The sequence below is a fragment of the Peromyscus leucopus genome, chromosome 1, assembly GCF_004664715.2.
Source record: "Peromyscus leucopus breed LL Stock chromosome 1, UCI_PerLeu_2.1, whole genome shotgun sequence".
NCBI lineage: Eukaryota > Metazoa > Chordata > Mammalia > Rodentia > Cricetidae > Peromyscus > Peromyscus leucopus.
Genome location: NC_051063.1, coordinates 47511429 through 47535763, shown reverse-complemented (window position 1 = coordinate 47535763; position 24335 = coordinate 47511429). Strand labels below are relative to the sequence as shown.

General features: G+C 42.7%; 1 protein-coding gene across 4 annotated transcripts; it reads right to left on the bottom strand.

Moving 5' to 3' along the window:
* Positions 1-5448: 5448 nt before the first annotated feature.
* On the bottom strand, positions 5449-24072 carry Ccnj (cyclin J). Of its 4 annotated transcripts, none has more exons than XM_037206780.1 (6): positions 23985-24072; positions 22960-23069; positions 17817-18027; positions 9159-9458; positions 8915-9074; positions 5449-8376 (listed from the first exon to the last, which is right to left on the bottom strand). In XM_037206780.1, exons 2-6 carry the CDS (start codon positions 23026-23028, stop codon positions 7977-7979), a joined length of 1140 nt encoding a protein of 379 aa, XP_037062675.1. In that variant the 5' UTR covers positions 23029-23069; positions 23985-24072; the 3' UTR covers positions 5449-7976. The 4 variants fall into 4 exon arrangements, with proteins under 4 accessions (XP_037062675.1, XP_028745219.1, XP_028745220.1 ...); XM_028889386.2 differs by lacking the exon at positions 23985-24072 and adding an exon at positions 23620-23723 and having other exon boundaries at positions 8915-9041; XM_028889387.2 differs by lacking the exon at positions 23985-24072 and adding an exon at positions 23620-23723 and having other exon boundaries at positions 8915-9038.
* Between the last annotated feature and the right edge of the window lie 263 nt (positions 24073-24335).

The window sequence follows — 24335 nt, the reverse complement described above, 5'->3', positions numbered from 1 at the left end:
CACGCCAGGGCAGTGTTCTACCACTGAGCTACCTTCCAGACCTACTTATTTCTTATTGGTGCCAGTCTGTTTTGCTTGTTGGCTTTGTTTGTTTTTTCTGGGGGGCGGAGGGGGGCTAGCCCTCTACAGAGCCCAGGCTGGCCTCAAACTCTCCTGCCTCAGCATCTCAAGTCCTGAGATTACAGACATGTGCTTACATCACCTGATGTTTAGCTGCAATTTCATGACAGTGTTTTCCACATTAATTCTATTCCTTGGACTTGACTGCATTTTTTCTTTGTAGGCACAGATGTTTTTTGTGTTTTTTTTTCAAGTTTTGATTACTTTGACTTTATTGAAGGAAATGTGAAGGTCAATTATTAGTTCACTCTGTGTAGTGGGAGTTGGTAATGGGTTGGTGGGAGTCAGTAATGGGTTGGTTTCATTGAATAAAGTCAAGAGTTTAGAAAATAGAATTTTGTTCTCCTTGAGGAAAACTACAGCAGCTGGAAACAGGCTGAGAGGCAAGTCGCCACATTCTAACCTTAGGCACCTAGCCAGGTCAATCAAGAAGCTTCAGTTGTCTAAAGACTTGGGGAGCCTGAGTTTTGCTGATGGCTTGGTGACAGGCTGTCTCCAGGTGTCACTCAGTGTCCTTTGTTTCTGCTGCCATCTTTGTGTAATGCCAGGTTTGTACCACCTTCCTTCTCAGAACTTCTGTGCAGATTGTCAGATTACCAAAATGATAGGCTAAGACCTTTACCTTATGTTTACATAATTGGTGCCTGCTGCTGACGTTTGTCCTTTGTTTCTAATGTAGTTTTTGCTCAATGTTGCTAAACGGTTTGCTCCCAGCTGCTCCTGTTCATCCTTATTACAGGTACAACTTTTGACAATAGACTATGTGTCTGCTAGTAAGACTGTTTCTTCCTGTTAGAGAGCCAGGATCTCACTATGTACATCAGGCTGGCTTTGCACTGGTGCCAATCCTCCTGCCTCAGCTTTCAAGTGCTCAGATTACAAAACTGAGTTAATATGCCTGGCTTGTTATTAAAATTTTGATCTTTGCTTTTTCTCTGAGTTTTCAATGATAATTCTTACTATTTTTATGTTCAACCTTTCTGAATAGTTTTTATATCTTCCATGCAACATTGAGTTATGATTCCACTTTGCAAGTGGCAATTTTTTTAATGTTGTTGTGTTATGTATGACATATGCTTATATGTGCATGTGTGTACATGTTTATGCTAAAGTCAGAGGAAGATGCTGGGTATTGTCTCTTACTCTTTTCTCCTAGTCCCTTGAGACAGTCTCTCACTGAACCAGCTCACCTGCTCAGGTAGGTTGGCTACCCAGGGAACTGTGGGGATCTGCTGGTCTCCACTCTCCAGTGCTTCCGTTATAACTATGCCTGGCTAAGAGAGTCCTGGGGATTCAAACTAAGGTCCTCATGCTTGTACAGCAAGTGCTCTTAGTCACTTTGTCCTCTCCTCTGAAGTTACCTGTCCCTTAACCTGACCTGAGTTATGTTGATATGTTACTTTTGGATTTAAGTTTTGCTATCTTTTGTTAGACTCTCAGCTCTTAAACTTTAAAAAAAATATTTATTGGGTAGTTTTCTTCTGTATTTTTTTTTAATAATCAGGAAGATTTGCAATTTTGTTCTCATAGTTACATCTGTGGAATACCGATAGTCTAATAGCCTGTTTTCTATTTATTTAGTCAGCACCTTAGTATCTGTAATTCACTTTTGTAAAGAATGGTAGGATTAGTATATCTCCATCTCTCAATTTTATCTATTCTAGTCTTTCTTGGTGTTTGCATCTGTATTAATAAGTACCCATATACCTCCACTTCTTCATGCCATTACTGCAGAAAGCCTCTGGACAGTAGTCTCCTCTCACGAATCTACCATTCTAGGTGCATTCTTCTTCATAAAGTCATGTGCATTATATCACAAGCCCTGAGATATGGGATGTCCCAAGACACTTGCATTCGCTTGTGGCTTTCAAAGCTCCTTAACTCAGTGTTATCCTAACTATCCTCACCTTACTATGATCAGAACACTCTTTCTTGTAAATTGGCACAAGTCTGTTTAGTAGCCATGGACCATTGCAGGACTGTTTACCCAAAGTTCCAAGAGCCTGTTGCTCTAGGTATCCTATTATACATAGAAAGAATAAATAAGACAAGAGCCCTGCCCATGAGAAACTTATTCAAATACCTGGCCAAGGAATACCACTCACTCCAAGCTGTCAAAATCATCGCTGAGATTTTGTTGCAATCCAGAATTGTCTAAAAGAAATCTAAATGTGGTATGCTGGGTAGGAAACTGGAAGAGAGATAGATACTAGGGACTGCAACTTTTCATTGTTCTGTTGCAGCTGGGAAGCAAAGAGAGAGAGGAAGAGCCCAGGGGTCCCAACATCCCCTTCAAGGCATACTGCCAATGACCTAACTTCCTTCCAAAGGCCCCATCTCATAAGGGTTCCATCAGCAGCAGGGAAGCAAGACTTTAACAGGAACTTTGGGAGACATTTGGGATCTGAATCACAAGAGGGAAAAACTAAGAAATCTTGGGCTGGGAAAATGGCTCAATTAGTAAAATGTTTGCTGGGCAAGCATGCAGACCTGAGTTCAATCCCTCAGCACAAATGCTAATCAATCAATCAATCAAGCAAGCAATCAATCAATCAATAAAGGTGGGGCTGGAAAGATGGCTCAGGGAATAAAGTGCTTGTTGTGTGAGCATAAGGACCAGAGTCTGGATCCCCAGCAATCACTTAAAAAAAAAAAAAAAAAAAAAAAAAAAAACCAATAAAACAAAAAACACTTAATGGAAGCCTGCCTATAGTCCCAGCACTCAGAAGGCATATAGGATCCCTAGTTCAAGGTGGTTAGCTAACTGAATTGGAGGGCACATGTTCATATAGAAATTTTGCTTCAGTAAAGTGTACAGTGTTGAGGAAGACAGCTGACATCAACTTCTGGTCTACACATGCATGCACACACATGCCCCACTCACCACACACAAATTTATAAAAAGAAAAGAAAAGGAAGGAAGGAAGGAAGGAAGGAAGGAAGGAAGGAAGGAAAGAATACAGGCAGGCAGGCGAGCTGGACACAATGCAAGCCTATATTCCTAGCACTGTGGGGTAGGGACAGAATTCTTGGAGCTGCTAGCTAGCTGGTCCAGCCAATGAGCTATAGGTTCAGTTAGAGATCTATCAAATTAAAAAAAAAAAAAGTTATAGAACAACTGAAGACACCTGACATAATCCTCTGGCCTTCACATATAGATGCATGTGAACATGTGAACATGTAACATAAAAATCTGACTTAAGTACAGACTTCCATTAATGTGCCATTTGGTTCATTGTGACAAATGTAACATTTAATGTAAGACAGGTAAAGGGAAACTGGGTGTGGGATCCATGGGAATCCTGTAAATCTCAACCTGTTATAAAAGGAGAGGTTATTAAAAAGGAAAAGGAACATATCCTACTAGAGGACGGTTAGCAAGTCGACAGAATGCACAAAATGGCGCTGCACACCTTTAAACCAGACTTCCCTGATTTGATAAAACTCTAGGGACAGAGGATGTCTTCTCTAAACTGCATACCAAGCCTGAGGTCCTGGACTCCAGGTTAAGAACTCCTCTAATTTAGGGTGGCAGTGAGTACCTGACAGTGTCTGGGGACACTGTGGGGAAGTGACAGTGGGGAAGGGCCACGGGTGGGGTGGGGGGCAGCACGTTCTCCTCCCAGAGGGCGTGGCTTCAGTCCTGATGCTACCAACTGACTGTACTTGTTACTTTTAAAAAACGGGAACGAGGATTTTAACCCACCCAATGATTAAACAGTCCCAGATTCTCCATCTAGTTGCTTCTAGCGTACCAGCCATATTTATGGAGGTAGATGGAAGCTGCTTGTGGGTGGTGGGTGGGGCTTTCACCATCTGCTTCAGAAGCAGCTGTTTAGTAACTCGTTTCCTGGGTTAGAGTCACAGTGTAAAGCTTAGCCCCTGTTTAGAACACTTGTTGCCCCCTTTCCTGCTTCCTAATTCAGCCCTAAAGCACACCACATACTAACTCTTCGGAGAGCAGGTGCTAATGCTGCATCAAAACCTGCTAAGGCTTCAGTTGAATTAAGTAACAAGTGGTATTTATACCTAGGTGAACACAGGCTTACTCATTGCTGACTCTCTCATGTCACTCAACATTTTGTCCGGACTTTTCTCAAGAGCTCAGCCTTCAGGCTTCCTGCAGCACCAGCTTTTAAGATACTAGAACTCACAGTTACATATGATTAGACTTAAGGCCCATTCCAGATGGAACCCACGTCCGATTAATACTGTTCAGGTGGCTGGGAATGTGGGACTAGATAGGCCACGGATCTATTGTTCTGCTAAAGACATATTATCAACGAAATGACTCCTAGTGGCATACTGTTATACCCATAGGTCAGTGTCTTGCTCAGCCATCATCAGAGAAGCTTCCACCTATAGTAGATGGGAACAAATAGAGAGACTAACTGCCAGATAATGTGCAGAGTGAGAGACCTTGAAATGCTCAGTCCTCAATGGGATATCTCCATGAAACCTCTCCCCTCAGGGCTCAAGGAACTTTGCAGAAGAGGAGGTGGAGAGAGTCTAAGAGCCAGTGGGGATGGAAGACACCAAGGAAACAAGGTCTTCCAGGCACCACAGGACCGATGAAGGTATGAACTCAGAGTAGGTAGCAGCATGCACAGGACCTACACATATCCAAGACAGACTGGGTGTCCAAACTGAGAGGGGGAAGTGGGCATGCTCTCCCATCCCTAAACAATAGACAACAGCTCACAAAGGGAAACTTTTCTCCAATGGAGTCTCACTGAATGTAGAAGCCACACTCAAGGGCAGGCCCCATTCCCTGTATAGATGGCTAACTCAAAATGAACTCAACGGTACCTTAGGAATATTTCTGTCTCATAATGCTTTGTATGGGCACCCCCCTACACTGGCCTTTTGCTTATATATTTTGGTTTCTAATTTTGTGTTTTCATGAGCTGTGTGTACGCATGTCTCTGCATGTTATGTGTTTGCTTTCTTCCTGTTTTCTGTTCTCTATTTTTTTTTTCCTGTTTCTTTTCTAAAGATTGAAAGAGGCATAGAGTTAGATGGGAGGGGAACTGATCAAAACATATTTTATAAAAAAAAAGTAGTTTCGGTAAAAAAAAGAGTTTACTAACATACAACTCATTTTACGCTTAAAAGTCAAAGCTCAAAGTTGTCTGGATACTCTAATGGGCTTCACTGATCTGGATCTAATACACATAGGGAGACATGTTTCCTGCCACTGTGGCAACGTTCTTTATCTGGAGCCTCTTAGTGAATGCATCTGTGACTGCAAGTCGGACACGCATGATGACATGGTTCAATGAGGTTACCACTGAAAGCCTGTATTGAAAACAAAAAGCGGCAAGACCATTTTAGTGAAAACTACGTTTATTTTCACATCAAGTGCACAGCACTCATCTAATCCTGCTGTGTAGACTTAGCACCATACTCACTGTGTGTAGTTAGTCATAGCACAGATATTTTGGTTTGCAGTTTGTACTTGATAGTGTTTATTTAAGGGACTCTGGTTAAGTCCTTTTTACACATCATTAATCTCTTCACAGTACACATTTAATGATGGTCCAGTAATCTCAAAACAAAACAAAAAAACTTCTTAAGACTAATTAATAAATTAAACAAAACAAAACCCAACCGTTTCCCCAACCCCCAAGCTAACTGTTGTTGAGTTACATTTATAATGAATTCTAATGTTTTTAAAAAAGTCATGATTCTCCAGCCTCCCCAACCTGGGTATGCAGCAATATTCATCAATTATTTGACTCTACCCCCCCAAAAGGATTAATCCAGTGTTCTTTAGCGTTTTAAATATAAACTGGAAAAAGTGTTAATAAGCTTTTTAAAAAGGCAAATATTCTTCGACAACAAGAATGACACAGACTAATCAATAAAAGCATCTGACAAGACATTAAATTACCACAGGCACTGGCTGTTGTTTCAAGTTAGGATTTCTATCCCAATAGCTTACATTCATAGCATTATTTGAGGTAGTTACAATACTGAAAACTGGACTCCACACTGCTGGGCTCTGTCTGTGAATTTGAAGGATACGTTATCATCTTTTGAACCTACTTTCTCCTAATAATTCAAGTTTTCTTAAGGTAAGAATTCTAAAATCCAATTAGCAGCCTTTTTAAAGAGGAAAGGCAATAGGACAGTCTTCTCGCTTGAAAACTGCCATGAGATCTTACCTGAGTGGTTTTCATCACCAGACCAGTAAGTCCACACTGTGTGTTCTGCATTCAAAATATGACAGTTAGCCTCCTTTTAAGGAAGGGCCATTTCTCTAAGAATTCCTGTTGGCAGGAGCTACCCACCTGCACTTAGCCACTGGAAAGCCGCCTCTATCAGTCCATCATGCTGTGGAGCCCTCCCCTTCCCAACAAAGGCCATTGGCTGATTACTAAGACTCCTGCTGCATACCCACCTCTTTATAGTGAGTTCTTATCAACACACACTGTGGTAGTCTCACATCTGCCACAGTTTCCCTTCTATTCAAGTGCTATCTTATAAAAACATAGATACACCTTACTAATTTTAAAACACAAAGTTTCCCTCCACCAAGTCTTTCTTCTTCCATGGATAAGAGCACAATGTACACAGTTTATCAGTTATTTTTTACTTTTTAAGTTTATCTGTTTCCCCTGCCCCCAATCTTTTACGGCCAGGTTGCCCTTGCTATAATGACTATTATTGCTGTCTTCACTCACTACCAATATAATGAACTGTCCCAGGGCATTTGCACAGCCCATCTAATGAAAACGGCTACTGAGAGTTTATAATCAGTACCCCTGCTTGCTTAGCTTGACTTGCTGGATTCCAAGGTTGCTTACAGAACTACCCTCCCCATAACAAAGTGCTGCATTAGCCCAACCTGAGTACTACCCTGGCCACCCTCAATTCCAGAATAATCCTACCAGACTCTACTCTAGTACTGATACTATACAGTATGTCTTCTCCTGAAAATTGTTTTAAAGAGTGACAACAAATCTGAATACAAACCACTGATTGCACTGGGTGACGCACAACCTGTCCATGCATGAGCACCACAGGACCCACTTCATTCAGCCTGTGCTACGTTAGATTCTCATCCCAGCAGGAGCACGTAGTCTATGTTACACAGGTGGTTCACGCCCTAACACTCCCAAGGCATGTTGGTTACAGCTAAGTGTTTCCAAGTACTACAAGTTCCCTGAGTTAAATATGCTTAATCCTGAAGAGTAGGGGCTGATCACTTAGGGGGGAGAACTAGCAGAGTAACATAAAAATTATGATCATGATTTCAAGGTATGTATCTGTTTAGCCCCTAATTTTAGTATATAAATCCAGACATGTATATTATTTATGATAGGAAGTTATATAAAATCATCTGTGTTTTTTTTTAAATGCACAGATTAGTATACTTGGCAACTGGTGAGTTTGAACTTAGAAACCCACCAGCAGGCCAAAAAGACTCTGAGCTGAAAGATTAAAACAATTCTTCAAAAATTAATACTGTTAACTTTCCTTCATAAAAGGTGGTTTGGCAAGTCCACAGATAAACAGTCTTTGATGTATGTGCCGGCATAAGACCCAAAGCCTACCATGGCTCAAATCTCAGAATGGCAAATTTTCAGCTGTACTGAGCATTTTGAAATATTTGGACCATTGGCCAAGGGCTGGAACATTTCAGTCCCAGGGGTTGACACACATTAGTATCTGCCAAGTCCTCGTAGGTATTCAAGGTACTGAAGGGACACACAGTCTCCTGGTGCTGCTGCCTGCTGCATTCTGACACTATTTGTTTTCCTTTCCTTTTGAAGAGGAGTACAAAGAGCTTGCCCCAGAGCTATCCCTCTCAGAACAGTCTGGGTCGGTTAAGACCTATGAGATGTATGTCATCACCTCTCAAAGCATGGAGTAATACATGGGAAATGTTCATTTATCTGGTAACTCCGGTTGTAAGAAACACTGAGACAGGGTTTAACTTCCACTGGTATTGCCAGGGACATCCCAACACCAGTCTGCATGTGGCCGAGGCTCTGCACACTAGTTTGGAAGCTCGCAGGACAAGTCTGAAGGGTGTAAGACGAGGTGTGTGTGGCAGACACAATCTGCTGGCGGCTTGGCTGTTCTGACACAGGATGCCGGTACTGCATCGCGGTCTGATGAAGGTACTGAGGCTGCTGGAAGTGAACTGGCCGTGAGGGCTGAGCTGTTTGGAACACACCCAGCTGTGCTGACTGAGGAGCTGACTGTCCCCTCTGTTTGTTCGCTTCTTTCACATCATTATCATGAGCACTGAGACAGGAGACAGGAAACAAAAGCATTACCTAGCAAGAATGCTGCAGCGCCCCACTCCCACGGCCACCATAGCTCATTTCACAAACTGCCAGACTGTCCCCTCATTCTCACAGCAGCGATACTTTCCTTGTGTCTTTCTCAAGTGATTTATCTCAGTATAAACACCGCTGGAAGTTTTGAGTTCTTTACAACTTGGAATTTGAGGTCACATCCTAGTGACCCTTAAAATTCAGTAGTATGGAGATAGGTTGGGGTGAGATCTGCCTGGACTGATCTCAGCACTGTGGGCCTGCACATGTACAAGAACAGCTCCCTTCCCAGTCAGCTACTTAGGGTCATACCAACAACAGTAACTCTTACCTGGCTCACAGGCAAAGAATGCTCCTTTGCTGCAAACACTATTTGCTCACAGCAGCGAGCAACTGACAGAAGTACCCTAAGAGCCTTGAGCCTTTGAGAAGTAGTTTTTAGGGTATATTATACACAAAGGAAAATGTTACCTAGAAATTATAAATGCAAGAGCAAACAGGCTTACACCAATAGTCGTTCAATACACTGCACTAAGAAATCCCAGGAGTAAGCAGTAAGACGATGCAGTCTTGTAGGCCATGTTGGAGAAAGACGAAGGATAATCCTCGAAGAAGCCACACATGCAGCAGCTACTAAAGAAGGTGCATAATTTAGAAAGGCATAATCTGTGGAGACACCAAAAATGAACTTAAGCAACAGAAGACATGTGTCACCAGTGCAGTCACATGAGGGCCTTCTCAGCAACTCACCTTGCAGAGATACTTCCAGGAAGTAATCTGCGTATTTGGCCATGTAGAGTTTAGTCTTTTCCAAGCAAATCATTGGCCAGCCATCATGAAGATCTGTCTCATGCACTGCTTCAGAGAGGTAATACTCAATGAAATGGGCAGCTGTAGGAAGGCAGAGGTTCCACTGAAAGGTCTCTAATAGTAACAGTTCCATATGCAGCAAATTCTGCTTTGTTAGCACTAGATTCATATTAGTCATACAGCCCAGGCTGTTGAGCTGCTCCAGCTTAGGCACACTGTCTTCTTTTTCTTCAAATTTACCTTGTAAAGAAGGGGAAGGGGTGGAGAAAATGTTAGAACAGTGAGTGAGATCTGGAGGTCTTGCCAGCTGAATGGGACTTGCTGTCTGCTAGCACTGTCCCCTTTGTCTCACACAGATGCAGCTACATCAGAAGGCTCTTCTCTTCCATGTTTGCATGTTGTCTTCCCAGTACTTCCCCACCCTTGACCTTTAACCATTCTCTGAAAAAGATGTGCATAGATTTGAATAGTATACTACAGCATAATGGAAATAGTCATACATGCTAATGAGGCAGTAACTATCGACTGGATTTTTTTCCCCCAGAAAGTGTTCTTTTTGTGGACAGGTGGTAGTTGGTTAAAGAAAATTATTTTAGAGCATCAAGAATTTAACATCACCTGGGCGGGGGTGTCATACGTCTTTAATGCCAGCACGTGGGAGGCAGAGGCAGGCAGATCTCTATGAGTTCGAGGCCAGCCTGGGCTACAGAGTGGGTTCCAGGACAGTCACAAAGCTACACAGAGAAACCCTGTCTCGAAAACCAAAAAAAAGATTTTAACATCAAAACTTTATCTGGTTAAGTGCTCCACACTGAGCTACACCCGGAAGTAGTTCTTCGCTTTTTCTGAAAACTAGTCAGCATCAAGTATTTAATCTGGGCAAATTTTTAGTATAATCTCAAGAGCAGAGAGAAAGGAAATTTGGAAGAAAAACTGAGTAAATTACTTTAATACAGGCACTGCCATTTCAAAAACAAATACAAAGAACAAACCTACCTCTACCTCTTCTCTTCTGTAAGTTTACTTTTCAAAAAAGGGAAGGGGGCTAGGTCTGGTGGAGCCTGCAGCATGACAGCATGTGCCTGTGATCATTTGGGCTCAGGCAGGACAGTAAGTGTGAGGCTATACACAGGTCGTATAGTGAGAACCCAGCTCAGCAGGTGAAGGTGTTCGCTGTGCAGGTCTGGACACCCGAGTGCAATCCCCAGAACCCACAAAGGTGGGAGCAGAGATCACACTTCACAAAGTTGTCCTCTGATCTCCACACAGTATGCACACCCAAGTACAAGTACATGTTTTCCTTCCCTCCAATAAGAATGCTTTAAAGCAAAGGGGGTGGTGGGGAAGAGGGGAAGATTCTTCTCTTCTCTTAAATCTCCTCACTCAAGGCAGAACAGGAGGAAAGGTGACATGATAGGAGTTCATTATTGGAAGCATCAGCTTCTGAGAAAATACTCATCTAATGTTCCAGCTATTCACTGAGGAACAAGATTGTCTTTCCACCTAAAAAAACTGTTTCTACAGATAATGAACCAACTTACATTTAAATTTCCAAACAAGCATTACTACACATAAAGCACACATTTAGGTACTTGTATAACGCAGGCCTGGCTCTGGGACATGGCAGTCCACAGAAGAACAGAGATCAGGGCTAAAGCAGCCTACCTTTCAGTACTGTGTTCTATTTTACACTGACGTTTAAAAGTTATAATTACAGATTTCTCACAGGGGATTTTACATAAGTTCTTGTTCAAAACTATTGTTAGAAAGTTATTTTTCAAAAGCACACCTTGTTATATATAAAAATTGTTTTAAAACTGGATAACGATTTCAGTATCACTTGCTTTCCTTAGAAACCTTGTAATTTTATTCTACCCATTTATAAACAACTTACAGGGAAAGGTAAGAGAGACCACCAAAGCAGGGACACCAACGTTTCCTGGCGAAGGTTCTCTTCTTGAAGGGTAGATCTGTAACACTGGTTAGAGCTGCTACCACAGATGGCAAAGGCAGGGCCAGTCAGCTGACAGCATGCCAGCTGGGTAGCCAGTGGGGCTTTGCTCACACCGGCTCACCTTGGGGCTGGAAAAAGCTCTGCTCCTACCTAGGAGTTTGCTTAGGGAACAGAACTGGGGTAGGAGGTTTTGTCCTTGATGCCAGGAGACTCTAAGCTCCTATCTTGAGAAAAACTTAGTAGTTACTCCTGCTCTAGAGACTGTGAACTTCTTTAAAAGCAAACCACTTGTTGAGATACTGGGTCTTGTGCAAGCTTTCTACATGTTCGGCAACTGCATACAATTTTAATCTCAAACACTGTTTTACAGTGTCCAGACTGGTCTGAGACTTGACTTCCTCCTGGCTCAGTCTCCTGAGTATCTGGAATTACAGACATCCCCTGTCCCCAGCTCAAAACCACTCTAAATATTACTGTAGAGAGGAGCAAAGCTTATGTTATTCAGACTTTAAGAATCTAGATAGCTTTTTCTAATTCTAGTCATGTAAGAATGGCATTTTATATAACACCACAGGTCTTCATGACAGTGATCAGCATCACCACTGAAGAGGAAAGGAAGTCACTGCTCTCATAGTACTAACATGAAGTTCTGCAGAAGGAAAATGAGGCAAGCAATTGTTCAGTCCTTCCAGATGAAATCATCAAGGCTTTCAAGTACCTTGCCTGCCATTTGTGTAGAAGCAGTACTAGCTACATACTTCAAAGGAATGTTATAAAAATTAATGAGTTTATTTATATCATGCTTTAAATTCCTTTGAAGAAATTAATATACCATAATTCACTATAATTCAAGGATCAAGGGTGTTTCATATTCTCCCCTTGAAACTTTCATCATCAAAAAATAAAACTGTTTATGGTCAATTTCACAGCTCAAGAAATCAAGATGTTACATAACATCAGCCAGTTCACCCAAGGTCAAATAAGTTGAGTGATACCAAAAACAGGAGCCAAAAGAAGACTTTTATATTCTCTAATCTGCATTTCTAAGCTAAAACATCACGCCAGACTCTATGGGGACAGCTATCAGAATGACAGACTTCTGTATCTGTGTTTATCAATATTTAGCTATTAAACAAATGTCAAGGAGTTTATGTGCTGATTTTCAAAGTTAAAAATAAATTGCATAGCAGAACACTGTGTATCTAAATTAATAAATCTTAAAAAAAATAAACTGCATGGGGCTTGAGAGATAGCTCATCCATTAAGAGCACTGGCTCTTCCAGAGGACCCATGCTCAATTTCCTGCACCCACATGATGGCTTACAACTGTCTGCAACTCCAGTTTCAAGGAATCCAACACCCCCATACAGACATACATGTGGGCAAAACACCAATGCATATAAAATAAAAATAAATCATTTACAAATAAAATAAGCCAGGTAGTGGTGGCACACACCTTTAATCCCAGCACTTGGGAGGCAGAGCCAGGCGGATCTCTCTGAGTTCAAGGTCAGCCTGGTATACAGAGTGAGATCCAGGACAGGCACCAAAACTACACAGAGAAACCCTGTCTCGAAAAACCAAAAATAAATAAATAAATAAATAAATAAAATAAAATAAATTGCATGCCAGGCATGGTGACATAGGCCTTTAATTCCAGCACCTGGGAAGCAGAGCAGGTGGATCTCTCTGTACATTTAAGGCCAGTCTGGTCTACACAGGACGTTTTAGTCCAGCCAGCTACATAGTAAGACCCTGTCTAAAAAATAAATAAACAATATGCTGCATCAATAACCACACTTGAGATTCTAATTCAGTCTTATATGTTTTTGGGAACCTTTTTGCTATAGATAGTGGTATAGATTCAACTACATGGAAGAATTTCAAAAAGTGTGAAAATATCAAGTGAGTTACATGCATTCACATCTATCATTATTGTGTTAACTGCTATGTACATTTTAATCTACTTGTTCATACACACAGATCACAAAGATCAGGGTTTTTTTCACTTGAAAGGAAATACCAGAAGCCATATGACTATATTGATAAAGGGCCAAAACAGGAAATGAGGATAAAGGAAATTCATATCAGCTTCCCAGAAAATAAAGAATTCGAGGCTAGAAACAAAACACCAGATCCTCTTTCCTTTACAGGAAATGTACAGACCAGCCATGGAAACCACACATTTTCAACAGCAAATGGTGACTTTGTGGCAGAGGAGATGGCATAGTGAGCAGGGCAGAGGATGCCATCTGGAGTCCAGCCAACACTCTATTCTTTCATTACCAAACAGAAGAGTCATCTGTATTGTATAAAAGAATCCTTACAAACTACTAAGGCCATTAATTTAATAGAGAAATAGAGAAAGAACAGGAAAAGGCAACCTATGAGGACGGGGAGGCTAAACTCATTAAAAATTAAGATGTAAATGAAACCAACTGTGAGATTTAATTTTTCACCGAATAAAAAATAAAGTAAAAAAACTTAAGTCAATATTCATGAGCCAAGAGAAAAAAACATTTCTTACAAATTATTAGCACTAACAGTAGCACTAAGAGCCTGTGACTAAGAGTCTTCACCTTGAGTCCAAGATCATGAGTGTATATCAGAAGCCTCATCTCCAAGGCTGCTTCTAAACTGCCCATAAACTCAAGGCTGCTCAAACAAGCTGAAGCAAGCCAGGGAAAGCAGGTGACATATAAGAAGTTATTTTCCTGAACAAACAAATCTACTTCAGAAAAACCAGGCTCTTTAGGAGTAAGAAGCCAGGCTAGAGATTCCAGAACAGCATACTAGGGAATTAATTGGTCATTATAATGCTCAACTTTTTATACTGCAATTTTCCCATGTTGCCCTACTTGCTCCTCACTACAACTTTAAGCCAAGTCAAGTGTCTTTATTTTCATTTTATAGAGAATTAACCTGGGAACCAAGGGTTATTGAAATTTGTACTGTTAGGGATTCAAACCTAAAAAAAAAAAAAAAGAAAGAAAAAAAAATCACGACAATCTGACTCCGAAATACTACAAATTAGATAATGTACAGGCCCTTCCTTCCCATTTCTAGTAGTGCAGCTACCCAGGTAGGTAGATAAGCATTAGCTCCAAGAACATACAAACTGTGATATGTCTTTGGCCAAATTACATACAGCATCCAATTATTATATAAAAGTAGACTCCACCAGGCAGTGGTAGTGCATGCCTTTAATACCAGTATTTGGGAGGTAAAGGCTGGTGAATCTCTGAGTTCAAGGACACCCTGGTCTACAGAATCAGTTCCAGGACAGCCAGGGCTACTCAGAGAAACCCTGTCTAAAACAAACAAACAAACAAACAAACAAACAAACAAATACACACATCAACCAAAAGAGAGAGAAAAGAAAAAAAAGAATACAATAGATACTACATACCACAAATTTGTAACATGAATCATCCAATGAAAACAGACTAATAGTTTATAAGCATCCTAAGCTTTTCTGACAAAGTATTAGAGATTGAGAGGAGGACAGACTGTTGCTAAGTTCCAGTCTCTTCAATTCTGACCTAGTGGAGGACAATTGCTCCAACTCTTACCTATCACTTACTCAGGAGGGCAGAGGCCTTGATGCATACACCGGGCATACATACCCACTCTACCTGGGAAAAGGAAGAATGTTTAAAAGCCGGTCTCTCTCAGGAACAGGGGGTCAAAGGTGACAGCAGAACAAAGGGAAGAGGTATCTGGTTCTTGCAGTAGTAAGTGATGGTGGTGCTTTGAATGATAACGCTCCCACAGGCTCACATATTTGAATGCTTGGTCCCCAGTTGGTGGACCTGTGGCCTTGTTGGAGGAGGTGTGTCACAGGAGGTAGGCTTTGAGATTTCAGAAGCCTCCACCATTCCAGTTGGTTCTCTCCCTGCCTTGTGGTTGTTGTCTTAATGTGAAACTCTCAGCTATCGCTCCAGCACACCTGCCTGCCCATTCCCACGTTCCCTGTCACGGTGCTCATGGCCTCTACCACCCTCTGGAATGGTGTGCCCCATTAGATGACTTTATGTTACTTGAGTCATGGTGCTTTGTCATGGTAGTAGAGAAGTAACTAAGACAGCGATAAGCAATTCCTATCTGAACTACAGCAAATATGAACACAACATCTTGTTATTAGAAAATAAGCTTTAAAAATTACACATTGCCACAGTAATTACACCAAATAATCTTCCATAGAATAAAAGGATCACAACCACACATTGCAGTATGTAATTAAAAACAAAAACTGAAAACTCCATTTCAATCATCCTAAGACACTACAAGAATCAGGTCCCCTTCCTCTGTTAGGGAAATAGGAAAGTATAGGAACTTGGCATTATGATGGCAAACACTATATGGTGATCAAAAACTTTTCTCCTGCAGACAGGGTCTTGCCATGTTGCCTGAATGTAGGGTCTACCATATCTGGCTTAAAATTCTCAGTAACCAACCAGATCCCGAAGTGGACTTTAGTAGTGCAGTGTAATACAAGTACCCCTAATTAGTTTGGTAAGTTACTAGTAAGCAAACTTTAGTCACAATATAAATTATTTTATGAAATTACGTGAATATCATTCATTATTTACAATCAATCCCTCAAGCTTAGCTTCCTATTTGCTTCAGAACACTCTAAGTATCACAGAGAGCAAGCTGGGACTTGGCAATAGTTGAGTTGACAGTAACAGGCATTGCTGGCCATAAAACTATTTTTCATGAATGATCTTAAAATTTAAAATAGCATTGCTTTTCTGTCTGATGGTCAGAGTACGTCTCTAGTATGAGCTAATTCTGTAACCTAATATTCTATGGGATTAAAAACAAACAAACATGTTTCTTATGGATTTTTATACATCTGACCTGTCAAGTACGGGTTTTTCCAATCTTATGTAGACAAACTCTAAAGGGCTTCACAGCCAGTGATGAAACAAATGGAGCATTTTATACGTGATTTCCTATGAACATAAAACTTTAATTAAAGTTAATTATAAATGTGTAAGTACTACTCTGGCTTCAGGGTGGGGAGGGGGGACTATGTGTCTAGATTTTAAAGGGGAAATAAAGATACTCAGGAAGTCTACAGCATTCTGCTAAGAATTTGGCTCAGGAGGCACATGATGTGACTAGATCAACAGCTGACTTGTAAGAGTTCTAATGCTTCACTGTTCAGATCTCACCCCAACCCACAGGCAATGGGAAGCCATCACTATGGTTGTGTTTTATTTACATTCATCTGGTTTCACAAAGGATCTGAAATAATTTAAAAAGTCATTCAAGTAGAAGTCTTGGGAGTATGAAAATAAAATCTAAGAGGCTCCAATCTGGAAACGATACCACCTAATAATGCACTGAGTTGTATAGGTTTATTAGTTGTGATCAGAGGTCAAGGTTGACAATAACAACCATATACTACTCTGAAGTAAGGCTAATAATGATATGGATACTATAAAAACAATACCAAAAACAATTATCAATTCAACTTCATATCAAATGTGATCTTTTTACATTGTTGAATGAAGAAAAACTCAATTTTAATTCTTTTCTATGCCCTCTCTCTTCAGTGTAGACACTAGCACACAACAAGGTGAGGCCTAGCAGCACATTCTGTATGGGTAAAAGTTAGTCTATCCGATGACATACTGAAGTCACTTCCTATCAGTTGCAGAAAACCCGACTGAGTTCATTAAACCTACACCATGTAGCCAAGACAAAGTGTGCAGCCCCTTTACGACAGAGTTTCTCAATTCCAGCCACACTGATGTTTTGAGCCAGAGAATCTTTGTTCCAAGGACTTGTTCTTTGAATTACAGAGTGTTTAGCAGCATCCAAAACATCTACACACTAGATACTATAGTGTTTCCTAAGTTGCTTCTGGTTGTCAATCACTGATCAAAAGCAGTGGTTCTCAATCAAAATGGTACATCAACATTACCTTTGGAATTTTTAAAGTGCTAAAAAATAAAAATACCCAGTCCCTATTATTCAGATTCTGGCACAGTATATTAATTACTTCTCTCATTGCTGTACCCAAATATCTGAACAGAAATAGCTAAAGGAGAGGATTTACTTTGGCTCACAGTTCAGAGAAAGGGAGTCTACCATGGTGGAGAAGACAGAGTGGCAGCAGTAGCTCGATCTGCAGTGCTGACTGGGAAGCAGAGACAAGGGAATGTAAGGGGTCAGCTGGCTCCCCCCACCTCCCCAGACAGGGTTTCTCTGTGTAGCTTCGCGCCTCTCCTGGATCTTGCTCTGTAGCCCAGGCCAGCCTCTGCCTCCCGAGTGCTCGGATTAAAGGCGTGCGCCACCACTGCCCGGCCTTTCCCCCTTTATTTAGGCCAGGTCCCAGCTGTAGAGGTGCATACCCGAAGTGATTCAAAATCGTGTTGACAATGAAGATGAACCAGTAGATCTGTGGTGCTTAGAATCTGTATTTGTATCAGATCTTCAGGATGGAGGGCTTGGGCATATGAGTTTTTAAAAAAAAGTCAGAATTATTTTTTAATACCTAACAACCACAGTACATACTTCCTAAAAGCAATAAACTGAAATGACTGGGATTTGAAGATAATTCACTGAGTTCTCTATAGTTTTATCATATAAACAACATAGATTTTAGTCATGTAAATCAGATTCATACTCACTTGCTAGAAGCAGACAGGAAAGCGCAACTAAATGCAGCTGCTGAATAGAGATGTCGTAACGATCCATGAAGAGGTCCAGCAAATAGACAGCAAGATGTCGGGCGGAAGGGCAGAGAGTGAAGCGGTTGCTCACGATGGCAATCAAATCAGCAAAATACCGCCTGAGACTCAGCTGAGGGGACTGGCCCTTGTAAGAAGGCAACTGCAGCTCCTAAAGCAAGAGGAAGAATATTTCATCTATAGAAATAGCCTCATAATGCAGACTTAACATTGTTTTCCTAACATACTGTGTTGTAAGAGTTTAAAGACTCTTTTGCTTGAAAGGAATGTAGAAATAAAGTTGAGTGGGGAGAGGGTGTATGCTTGAAGAATAACAAAATGCAAAGCCAACCACACTCCAAACCCTTCCTGCAAGGTTGAAAGGGAGCAGACCAGTGAGCATGCTCCTGGAACTGTGCAGACAATACTTCAGACAGCGACCAGGACTTATCCATCAGTAGCTTTTAATCTGACTTCCCTTCTATCAGTTAGGATCTTTACTTTGCCACCTTTCATATACATAACATTTAAAAAATCATCTATCAGTATTTACTCTCAGGACAATATTATACAATTTGTTTTTAAACTCTGTATTAAGAGATTCTGGGGTTGGGAATGTAGCTTAGTTGTAGAGTATATTCTTATCATGCGCTATGCCCTGGGCTCAGGTCTCAGCAACATGGAACACCTGTGTATCAAGATGGAAAGCTTTCAGATTCATTTTGTAAGATGGATGTATCACCAAGAATAAACCTGACAGCTAATAACAACAGAAGAAACACAAACACCAAAGCACACAGAAACAAAACAAAAACAAAAAAGGGGGAAGTAGCTGGACTTCCTAAGCAAACTGTATCTTGAAGGATGCCATCAGAGTGAAAAAGGCGGCCCACAGACTGGGAGAGAACGTTTAAAATCAGACATCCCATACAAAGAGGTTAGTAGCAAATTACTTTTTAATCTTTCTCAAGACACACTGTTACTTAGCTACATCTCCAACCCTTCCCAAATTACATAAAGAATTCCTACAACTCAAAAGCAATAAAACAACTCAATTTTAAAGTGGGAGAATAAACAGACATTTTCCCTAAGCAAACAGACAGAGGGGCTTGAGAGATGGCTGAAAGGGTAGGAGAGCTTTCTGTGAAATCCCCAGCACTTACACACAAAGCTGGGTAAGGCTGCATATGCCCCTAACTCCAGCAAGGGGAAGGCAGAGGCAGGCAGACTCCCAGGGCTTGGTGGCCAGCCAATCTAGCCAAAACAAGTTCCATCTTAGCGGGAGATTCTTTCTCAGGGGAATATGATGGAAAAGTGATAGAGGAAGATATCCAATCATGTACATGTACATGTACCATACATACAAAAGTACAAAGTAATGCAGAGACAGAGAAAAACCATAAAGTAACCAACAAGCAGAGATGCTCAACATCATTCATCATTAAGAAAATGCAAACCGAAACCACAAGCTACCACTTCATACCCATCTAGACTGCTATTATCAAAACAACCCCGCCCCCAAAAATGCCCCAAAAAGAAAATAACAAGCATTGACAAGACTATGGAGGAACTAGAATCCTTACCCATTACTAATGGTAACACAAAATGATGCAACTGCTGTAGGTAACAGTGTGATAGTTTTCAAAAACTTAAATATAGACTCATCCCATGATTCTACATTTTCACTTTTAATTATGTATCTCAAATATTTGAAAGTAGAAAGGTAGGTATTTGTACACCCATGTCCATAATTACCCACAATGAGCAAAATGTGGAAACAACCCAAATGCTTATGGGATGAATGTGCATGTGCACACGTGTGCGCGCGCGCGCACACACACACACACACACACACACACACTTCAACTTTAAAAAGGGAATTGTGACATATACTGCATGGATGAACCTTAAAGATAATATGCTAGTCACATAAATGGACAATTCTTATATTAATATGATTCCATTTACACCAAGTATTTGGTCAAAGTCACAGAGGCAGAGTAGAATAGTGGTTATCAGGTCAGGTGACAGACGAACTGGAAAGAGTACAGAGTTTTAGTTTAGCAAGATGAAAACTTATCATTAGCTTCAGGTATAAACAGTGGAAATTGTCTCAAGCCTCCTTCTAGCAGGTGAATTAAAATGCAGAGATCATTACAATACACTGTTGACACCACAGGGCATTGAGAACACCAAAGAAGACCTCGCTTGGCCCACAGGATAAGGAGTTGTAGAAAAAAAATGAGGCCTGAATATTACATTAAAAGACTAGGAATCACACCTGGAAAATATTGGTGGGCTTTATTTTTAACTATGTTAATTTTACCAACATTAGTAAAAAACACCCTGAAACCCCAGGGCCATCAATACGAGATTGTATTTGTATCCACTGTTATTAGTGTGTGAGCACCTGGTATTTGTGGGCAGGCACACATGTCATGCTGCACATATGGAGAGCAGTGTTTTGTCGAGTTGGTTCTCTCCTTCCACCTTTACGGAGACTCTAGGGATAAACCTCAATACAAGTACCCGCTGAACTATCCCATAATATCTCACATAACCTGTTGAGCTACCTCACCAGCCCCAGAGGTTCTAAATGATGTATCCAATGAACTTCCTTTGTCTTTTTCAGTGGGCAAGTACAAGTGCTGACCGGATGGATGACTGTCCGGGCCGGCTCTCCCTGCACAGGCGCTGCAGATACGCAGGCACGGAAAAGAGGCTACACTTTCCTCAGCCACAAGTCTCTTCTGCTCTTTTCCCAGTCTCTTAGAATGGCACACTCTTCTTCTGATTGGCTTTTCAGGAATCCAAAGGACCAAAGCACAGGGAAGCCAATGCACCAAGTCTAAGTCCTCACCAGAAACCACTTCAAATGCCATCCCCTACCCAGACTGGGTTAACTCTCTAGCCAGGATGGAAATAAAGACCTCTAGGAAGTGTTTCTCACAAGACTACAATTGTTTCCATTTGCCTTTACAGCTTTCAGCTTCGTTCCACAGAGTTACAGCCCTGGAGCAGAATGACAGAAGACAAGCACCTAAGGGACAGGTGCCTGGGAAGTCTTTGTGAGTGGGAAACTATTTACAAAAGTATTAGAGTTGGCATTCACTGTATTTCACTCTTCCTCAGTAAACACAATGCTGGTCACATCAACTATTTCTTTAAAAACTGGAGGTCTAAACATGGACCATCTTTCACAGCAAATGAATGGCAACTGCCCCAGGGAAGAGCTACATTCAGATGCCCTTGACTTCTAAAGCAGATTGTTGAGTCCGAGCAGGCAAGGACCTGTGGCACTAAGTCACTGCTCTAACACCTTGCATACACTAAGTACTGAACATGTTGCATAAACAAACGACGAAATCACTGACAGCTGATATTAGCATTTTTAATGAGGAAAGTTTAACTTCTTGACTCCAGTGCACTACAAATAGTTATCTCTCCAGTTGTAAAGTTCAAGACCTATGAATTAATGCAAATCTTTTATGTTACCATTACCTGAAACGAGGACCATGGTCTACACTAAGCTTAAAGACAACATAAAGGCAACCCTGAGTAGTTTGCAACAGGTGGCCTGAGACAGGCTTCAGAAGAAATCCTTCACATCCACCTGACTACAGGTCTGTCTTGTTCCGTGGCCCCTTCAGAAATTGCACAAAAGCATGCAACAAATCCTAATTTAAAAAAGGAAAATTCTACTTCTAAGATGACCTGCAAAACTAATTCAGGCAATTTACTCAGGATTAAAACTACCTACACATAAAATATTAGAACTAAAAATCATGAGGATCACCACGGAAAAAGAGTCTTTAAACTTTCCCATCCACACAAAAAGTACCATTTATACCAACTAACTAGTTTGCTACTAGAGAGAGAAAAAGACTGACACTTAGAAAATCCATGTATCTCTCTCCAGAATCAAAAGTGAATTGGGACAATCCCCCCCCCCCCCATTCCTAAGAATCATTCCATAGTTGGAACATTTATGAAGAGCAGTATCATACGGGTCTGGGATGTATTCAGGGGAAGAGACCGAATGTCAGGATTAGTAAAGAATTTTTTTTTATTTAGAAATTTCAAGCTTTAGGGAAAAGGGTGCACGTTTAACACACGAAGCCAGAACTCAAGGTCCCAAGGTACTTAATGTGGTCAGATACACAAGATACAAATCTATTATCCTGGGACCCTTAAGCCTCAAGCTACATGAGTGTCTTATTGAAGAGTCAGCTGTTTTGATTACTTAGTTTTCTACACTTAAGGTGGTTCTTTTAGAGTCAAGGTGAAACTGAGTTAAATTAGAGATCTTTCTAGATCTCTCTTTAGGACGTCAGAGAAGCAGGGCTATCCCATAAATCCGACTTAGGACACTCAAAGTAAAATCGTTACTTAAGAAGCAATAATACATAGACTTTGGTCCAAAAAGAGTGTATTTTTTTTTTCAGTGTTTATTAAGTATCCCGCATCTACTTTCTACACATGATAGTAAGGAGCAGCTCCTTCCTTCCACCTTAAGGCTTTTCAAACAGCCTCAAATCTGAAGAACCAAGTAACAGTAAGTTAACACACAGCTCATAAGCTGAGCACTGTTCTAAGTCCGCGTACAGCACGGACATCAGATTTCACAATCAGCCCATAAGAAACGCTCCAGCTTATTTATTTCTCCTCTTACAGACGAGGAAACGGAGAAACTAAGAATTAAGTAGTCTGAAGTCTCACAACAAGTTTGAGAGCTGAGTTATGTATTAACTGTGGCTTACAACAGCTGCACGCAGCATCAAGTAGAAGAAGCAAGAACGGCTGTTCATTTGATACAAATTCAGCATTTTACACACACACACCCCAAGATCAAATCCATGATCCACCTCGCAACACTGGAAGGAACATCGCTTTCCACCTTCCTTCTCCCAACTACCACACGCTCACAACTCCTCTCCACATTTCCAGGTTCCTCTGATGCAGCCCAAGGAAGGAAGAAGTTAATTAACCTTGACAAATAAGCAAACTCGCCTTCTCTGCCCTGGAAAGTGGAGAGCAAAAAAACCTAACTGGCCTCTCCAGGAAGCACAAGAGCCGCGATGGGAAGGTCGGGCCTCGGGGTTACCTTGTACCGAAGCGCCTGGTGAATATCCGCAGCCAGCTGTCCTCGCCACCACTGCCCCTCCAGCTCCATGGAACCCGGCGACGCGCCCGGCCAGACGCCTCAACTTCAGTCTGGAAGACACGCCCCAGACGCGGTCACCGCCAGCAACTTCCCCTCCACGACCCTCCGCGCCCCCCGCCACCAGGGCTGTGACCTCCGGTCACCCCGCTCGGCTGCTCATCTTCACCTGACCTGACCCCAAGCCATCCTCCAACGCCAGCAAGGCCCGATCTACCCAGTCGAGAGGCGCGGGCTTTTAAGTCTGCAATCGCCAGCGGGAGGAGGAGCTGCGGGAAGGTGCAAGCTTGGGAACCTCGGGGCGGGACGGCCGGGCTTCGGCTCATCGAGTCCCGGGTTCGAACTCCGCGGCCCGCGCCGGGAGCCCTGACACCGTCCGGACGCCGCCGGAAAGGAGGGTGAGCAGCGCTAGGCCAGGTCGGCGCGGACAGCCGGGCGCGCTCTACCACCCCGGGGGGCCGAGGTACGCCGGCCGCGGCGCGTCCCCCGCGAGCGGCGAACAAAAGGCCGGCCGGCCGGCCGTGCTCCGCGCCTCGCCTCCCCTCGCGATGCTCGCTGCCCTCCCCGGCCAAGCCCGCCCGACCGGCGCAAGGCTCTTCTTACCCGGAACCGCGGCCGTCACAGCCCCAGCCCGGCCGCTGTGCGCGGGGCGCCGGCAGCGCTCATGCCGCGGACGGTCGGCCCGCCAAGCCCCCGCCTCAGCTCGGGCCCAGCACCGGGCCGCTCGCGCCGCCCATTGTTAAAGGACCGGCGGGCGGCTCGGCGTACAAAGCCAGCGCGGGGGCACGGGCCGCCCCGCGCTGCCAATCTCGTCTCGCGATACAGCGGGGTCGCGCCGCGCCGTCCAATCGGCGGCCGGGCCGAGCCAGGTGCCGCTCCGGCTCTGCGAGGGCCCCCGCCCGGCGCGGCGAGCCCGGCTGTCTGGCTCTGCAGCCCCCGGCGTCTGTCGGTGCCCGCGGGCCACTCACCTGCAGAAGAACCTTCCTCGATGGGTCCTGGGTGCGGGCAGAGAAAGTCTGCGACGCCCCAGCCCTGCGATAAACCGTGGCAGCGCGGATCTGGCCCGCTGTCTCTCACTTCGAGGGGCAGCTCTCCCAGGTCTCCCCGGCCTCCCAAATAGGCTTTCGCTGTTCCCACAGTCCCTAAGCCGCTTGGCTTGTTTAATTCTGCTCCAGTTCCACCTCTAACCCAGTATTCTTTGAGCAGTCTCATTCAGTTCTTCTTGTTGCTTTTGCTTCGGCGATTCTCAAGAGTTGTGAATGGAATCGACATCTTGAGTAACGTGGCTTGTCGAATCAATAATGAATGTAATTGGCCAT

Bases quoted from the DNA above. Each gene is read 5' to 3' on its own strand.
- Ccnj (XM_037206780.1), bottom strand. From the start codon at position 23,028: ATGGAGCTGGAGGGGCAGTGGTGGCGAGGACAGCTGGCTGCGGATATT. The intron at 9,459-17,816 runs GTGAGTATGAAT...CTTCTTTACAAG, and splicing joins TTCCTGTCTGCTTCTAGCAA to GTAAATTTGAAGAAAAAGAA. The intron at 8,377-8,914 runs GTAAGCCTGTTT...CTCCTGTCTCAG, and splicing joins TGTATTGAACGACTATTGGT to TGCTCATGATAATGATGTGA.